The following is a 6,531-nucleotide window of genomic DNA, read 5'->3' as shown; positions in this document are numbered from 1 at the left end:
TTCGACTTACATATCCACTTTATTTACTACTCTTAAAGCCAACGGTAAGAACAAAACAATTATCTCATCAAACCAGTCTGAATCATAGGTGATTATATCCTGAAATCCCACAGCAGGCCACTGTGGCCACGAATTGGCCGCTACAATCACTCGCACCTATGACTACAGAGGCCTCGGATCTTCATAGTGTTAATTGTTATGGTGTTAAAAGTAACATGCTACAGAACAAGAGCAAAGAAAATATTTTTTCAAAAATTAACAGGAAAGAGCAGACAATTGGTGATGTTCTGATAGAAGTGGTACTATATTTTCCAGAACAAGGGTTCAGGCCAATTCTAAACAAATGCATACATGACCATTTACAGAAAAGGAGTTCCTTAATGCCTAACACCCCAATTAAACAACATTTACCAGATATTATACTGGATCATCACATGACCCAGACATGAGTATAACTGTAGAGACAGAATACATTCAGCAGTAGGAAACAGCACACAAGAGAGAGAGAGAGAGAGAGAGAGGGAGGGGAGATGGAGGGAGAGGGGTTAGATCAGAGGTTAGATTACCTATCAAAGAAAACCCCCATTCAAGACCAATTGCAAGCCTGCATATCAATAATACGAGACACAATTTCGTTGTCTACTCTTGTACTGTGACCATTAGTCACGCCATGCAAAGTCTCCTTTCCCTTGTCTCAAGCTTCGGCCTCTCCTGTACTCAACTTCTGCATCCGAGCTTGACAAACCAAGATGATATTTTCTACTAATTCGAGAAGCTCCCATCTTAGAAAAGATGTCCTCATCATCACTCAGAAGGTGGTTCCCAGGTGCACTTCGGACAGAGATGTTTCCAGATTGCCTATCAGAGACATGGCCTGAGATAGAAAAGAAACGGTTATAGTCCCTGCAGAAACAGGACGCATGAAGACGTGGGAAAAAGCAAGCAATAAGAACTAATATATGGAGAACCACATAGATTTCTTATACTCAGAAGACAAATAAAAGACATCTCAGGTATGTACGTGCCACCTTGACGACCATCAGGAGAAACTGCCACTTTTCTCTCAACCACAATGGGATTCAAGACTGGTTTAAAGAATTCTGGACTTTGAGTATCTTTCTGCGTTTTCTCTGCTTTTGTTTTCTCCATTTTTGTTTCCTCAACTGCTGCTGCAGTAAGAATACCTTCCACCTCATGTTGCTTAGTCGAGGGAAATGGTGTCATGGTAAACGAGTCCTCGAGGACATCCGAAATCTCCACATAATGAGCTGTAGTGACAATCTCATCAGCGCTGAAACCAAAAGATGCTCTGTAAGCTTCCAATTCCTCAACATCCTGCTTAGCTGTCTTGGTTTGCCTGTTCTGATGCCCATTCCCTCCATTTGAGTAAGCATCTGACTCTCTGGAGACACTTAACCTCCCACCAGACTGCGGGAATGATGAGGGATCCAGATAATATTGGGCAAATGTAGCTGGGCAGAAGAAATTTGACTCTTGGGACTTTTTGAAGCCACCAGTTGCATTTTCATCAAGCCCAATCAATCGGCCAGATTCTGACCTTGCATAATTAGTCTCTTGAGAAGAAACTGAAGGATCCCATTGAGGTGAAAACTCTCTTTCTGGAAACGATGACGATAAAGCATCACGGGAAGCCCTTGAAACAGGTGATCTAAGAGTACTTGCAGGACTCCCAGGAAACAGTGAATATGTCGCTTGAGGATCACTAGCAGCGACATAATTTGTCTTCCCAGAGCTTCTAAAACCAGCTGAAGATGAGAGAAACTGAGCATATGGTACATCAGGTGAAGAGGGGGTAGTTAAGTGTGCTAATTCTGGAGGGGGTGTGAGAGGAGCAGTAGAAGGCTCAGTTGTGAAAGTCGAGAAAACTGGAGGAGATACCAGTTGTGTCTCATGGGCAAATGGACCAGTATCAAACATGGTTGAAGAAGGACCCCCAGGTGAATTTGCAGACAAGAAACAGCTGGGGGACTGAACTGTTGAAGGGAGTGCTGAATTTGAGAAGGAAGCAGGTGAAGATGGTGGAGCCAAGAGCGCTGCATTCTGATTAGTCAATCCTCCAACTTGAGCTCCATTAGGCTGATTGGCAACTGAAGTTGCCTCAGGGATAAGAGAAGCCGGTACAATACGTTTGTCACCTTTTTGATTGCCAAAACAAGCCAATCCACCCAAACATCCTCCCCATCTCTTGCGATGTAAAAAAAAAAATTTTTTAAAAGTGAACTATTAGCTTCCATTTGTTACCCAAATAACAATCAAGCACAGTGAAAAAGTTTCCAAGAGTATATATTTATATATTTTTTGTCGCAAGTGTAAAATTTCACATTCAGAAAACTACCAGCATGAACTGCCTGATTCTGTGTGAATACTTCACATGTATTGCAGAAAACCTAGGAAATCAAAGTAAAAGAATCCAGAAGGGCAAAACTTCAATCAGACGTAGCACTAACCAGCATAAGAACATTGATGCATGACTTTCATCTCATCAAAGTTGGATACTTCTTTCACTATATGAATCTCCATTGCAATAGAAGTAAGATAGCATCATCCATTAACAAGGACAATTTACTAGTTACAACTGCAAGCTAGCATCTTCCATTAAACTTAACTAAACCAGATTTGGCATGGTATTGACCTTGAAGTGCAAGCAGTGGTATGCCACAGCAGAGAGATCAAAGTCTAACTGTATTCCATGGAATAAAGAACTTTTCTCCACCCAAAGCTGAAAGACTAATCCAGTGCTATTACATCCCATTCAATACCTTCCGTTCTTCCTATTCTGAGAGTTCTTTCCCCCATCTTGTGACAAATGAAAAAGTAAAGCAGAAATAAACTAAAACCGGATGTTGTATTCTTTTACAGGGTATGGAAGAGAGACAGAGAGAGTGTGTGTGTGTGTAAGTTTGTGTGCTAGTCTCCCATATTGCCCGACTTTCCTATGAACACCAGGTTCTTTACAACTGTAAATTTCTTTCTATCTTTTGAACCTCTATGCAGTGGTTTACACTAACAGATGCAAGATGGGACACATAACAAAAGGGGAAAAAAATTATGCATGACAAACTGAAATGACTACATAGAGATACATAATGCTTGCTAATCAAAAGGAGCAAAACCATATTAAGCAAATAAATGAAGTAGGAGAAACAACTATAGCATGCTTCAGGACGAAGCAGTACTGTTTACTCCTAGAGTAAATAATTGAATAGGGTACAAAGAATAAGACATTTGTCCTTTAAAATAATAACAACGATGCCATCTCTTAGAATGATTAAGCCTATATTTTTATTCTCTTTTCTCATATACAGGGAACACAAGGATCTCAAAGCAGGTCGGTAGAACAACTGAGCAAACCAACTTCAATTTTTTTGAAGAGCTGTAGATTACAGCAGAATCCTATCACAGTAACTCAGCTATCAAATTCATGGATTCTTGTTTACAACTTCATTTTCTTGAAGAGCTGTAGAATACAGCAGAATCCAATCACAGTAACTTGACTACCAAGTTCATTGCTTCTTGTTGATAGGCCTATGTAATAAATTGAAACAAGAAGCATCAAAACCTGATCAATTCATTTCCTTACCCAAAGTAAACCAAACAAGGACATGTACAGAAATATATGGTAAACCAGATAGGGTAACACTATAATCTTCCTAATCATCATATTGCAGGAAGGCAAAATTATAAAGGCATAGGCTTTCATAAAGTATTTTGTATATATAACTCAGTTGAGACATTATCTGATGCACAACCCAGCCATATGAAAGCAAGATTAATGGAGGCTGAATTCCAGTCTCATTGGATAAGATGGCTAGAAACCTTGACTAGGAGATATCCATGTTCTTCACCCTCTTGTCATATAAGAAACAACAAACAACCAATGTGAACAATAGAAAAAGGAACTCCAACAGGTTTTTTTCCTCTTTCCTATAGATAACAGATCAATGTATAATTAATTTTGACCAGAATTCAAGGTTCACATTAACATAGCTTATCTTACTCGAAAGGAAAAATGATGCACAGTGAAGAAATAAAATGCCATAGAAAGCAAAAAATTTGTTTTTCTATTTATAGTTAGTTCTGCATTGAGCAAATACAAATAGTACCTTTTCGGTTTCAGTAATCATCAGACCTTATCATCAATCATGAAATTCTCACAACTGAGAAATTAGATATGACGAAGAGGTCATAAAAAAGAATATTAAACGAGCTTATGATTGGTCTAGAATATCTTCACTTCCTTCCATTCCTTTCTAGCTTGTTCAGATGAGAGGACCTATGATTACATGTTACAACTTTAAGACCAGCAAAGAATACAATAAAATCATTTTGGCCATCACAAAATCATTAATTGTGTATTTCTGATCTCCAAAAATTGGTAAACCTTATATTCCAAATAAAAAGCTAATTTAAAAATAAAAAAAAAAGCAACTTGTTAGTAATAAAAGCTCTACTCATCTTTTCACTTTACCATCTGCATTAACTCAGGCAATGGCAAACATTTATCCAATACTTTGAAGAAAGTTCTCATATTTTCTTATCTCTAATATTTAACAATGTCAAGTTGACAACATATCTGCATCTTCTCAAAACAGTCATGAATGCATCTAGACAAGCATGCTCAGTTGGACACAACATATAGGAATGATATACAAACTCGCCAAACTACTTCCAGGGAACAAAAGGACTGCACCAACCAAATTGTTTTTAGTCATACATAGCACAGAAATATTGCAAAAATGATAGATGCATGAGACAAATAGTAATTTCTCGAAGGCAGTACAATCAAAATGAGACAACTTATAAACCTGTGTTTTCATTTGGAAGAAAAATTCTAAAAACAAAAATGTTTAGCCTCATCCTCCAAAAAAATTGTTATTATCTAACAATCTATAGCAAACTCAAAAAAAATGGAAAACTTCACAAAAAAGAGTGGCTAATAATTTTTTAAAAAAAAAAGGTGGCAAACAATTAATCCAAGAATGTCTAATTGGAACTTGTATGTGCCTAAAAAATTAAATCCCGGTCCATTGATGCATAATCCTTAAAAACCATCCAAAAGACACAATATACACTAAATTGCATCGATGTCTTCCATTCCTCTGTCCTATGAGCAGAAAAAGAAAAGATCAAGAAAAGAATAAAGCTTTTATTGGCAGATCACCAGTAAAACCACTTGATTTCTATATATCCCTCAAGGATTCACAGCCACAGGGAAATATTTTGCTCCACAAGAAATTAGCTAACAACCAGCAGCACCATGGAAAACTAATATTCACATCGTGAGAAGAAAATTACAAATAAAGTTTTCATAGCAACCCTATAAAACAATTAAACTACACAAATTTTTATACATGTTTCAAATAAGAACATCCACGAAAAATGCATTATACCATTGCTCGTGAACTATCCAGATGATGAGGCTACAGCCCGACCCGACCCGGTAAGAAAAGAGCTGAGATTTAAGCACCTGAATTAAGAATTTTAAAAAGTAAACAGAACTCATTATCATATAATACCAATAAATGAAAACTAGTATGATATAGAAGAATTAACCATATAGTTCTCATCAGATCATCACACAAATTTTCAACAAATTCAAGAAAAATAGAAGATAGACCACAATTATATAGCATTCATGTTTGAGATCTGAATTTGTGCTTCAATTTATCAAAAACCCAAATGCCCAAAAACTCAAACTCTCCTCAAAATAATGCAAATCCCATTTGCAATATCACATAATATCTAACACCGTACAACTCAAGCTGCACTTCCATGCAGCATATACATAAAAGGGACAAAAGCCCACATGAGAAAAGTTCAAATAAAAAAAATGGTGAACAAAAGTGAGCTAACCTGACTTTGAAGTCAGCTTACACAATCTCATCAATGTCAATGTGATACTGAGAAAAGTAATGGCCTAAAGCAGAAAACTTTACACCTCTAGTGTGTGAAATGTGCGTGGAAAATATAGAAGGAAGAATAGTGCAAGAAACGTAAAACACACCAGAATTCCGTAGAAAATGCAAAAGGGTATCGAGAATGGAAGGAGATCCAAGGGTCGAAAGTGGAGATCTGCTGGAATTGCTGAGAAAATTCAAGGCGGGGGGAGGGGTTGTCTTGGTTGGGGGTTAGGAAGCTAAAGTGAAAGGATGTAGGGAGTGATAATGATAGTGAAGTCAGGTGATACTAGGGCTGGGAAAATCCAAAGGAATGGATGGAATTATGGACCTTGATAGGCAGCTAATTTTCATAGACCGGCCCCTCAGATTTGGGACAATCTGAAGTTTGGCCCCTACATGGTTTTCCCATCCTACTAACAGGCTTGCCAGCTCATGTCGACTACTAAAAGTGTAAATAAATAGGATAATTCATAATAGAATTGGCCCCCTCTTTTATTTTTCCTATTTTTTTCACAATTTGGTCTGTGTAATCAATTCCATATATCTAATATGTTATTTGGATGAATTGGGCAACATTTTCATAATTCTTAACTTGTTTGGATGAACATGA

At 37.4% G+C, this 6,531-nt stretch overlaps 1 protein-coding gene across 8 annotated transcripts; it reads right to left on the bottom strand.

The window, feature by feature from the left end:
* Positions 1-280: 280 nt before the first annotated feature.
* On the bottom strand, positions 281-6,270 carry LOC113713685 (uncharacterized protein At1g76660). 8 transcript variants are annotated; one of them, XM_072068937.1, is made up of 6 exons: positions 6,026-6,270; positions 5,875-5,938; positions 5,412-5,488; positions 4,125-4,294; positions 1,026-2,205; positions 281-874 (listed from the first exon to the last, which is right to left on the bottom strand). In XM_072068937.1, the coding sequence occupies exons 4-6, from the start codon at positions 4,143-4,145 to the stop codon at positions 660-662; spliced, it is 1,416 nt and encodes a 471-aa protein (XP_071925038.1). In that variant the 5' UTR covers positions 4,146-4,294; positions 5,412-5,488; positions 5,875-5,938; positions 6,026-6,270; the 3' UTR covers positions 281-659. The 8 variants fall into 8 exon arrangements, with proteins under 8 accessions (XP_071925038.1, XP_071925035.1, XP_071925039.1 ...); XM_072068934.1 differs by having other exon boundaries at positions 5,875-6,270; XM_072068938.1 differs by lacking the exon at positions 4,125-4,294 and adding an exon at positions 2,469-3,546 and having other exon boundaries at positions 5,875-6,270.
* Between the last annotated feature and the right edge of the window lie 261 nt (positions 6,271-6,531).

The sequence above is a fragment of the Coffea arabica genome, chromosome 10c, assembly GCF_036785885.1.
Source record: "Coffea arabica cultivar ET-39 chromosome 10c, Coffea Arabica ET-39 HiFi, whole genome shotgun sequence".
Taxonomy (NCBI): domain Eukaryota; kingdom Viridiplantae; phylum Streptophyta; class Magnoliopsida; order Gentianales; family Rubiaceae; genus Coffea; species Coffea arabica.
The sequence above is the reverse complement of the archived record's forward strand: the minus strand, read 5'-3'. Positions and strand labels throughout refer to the sequence as shown.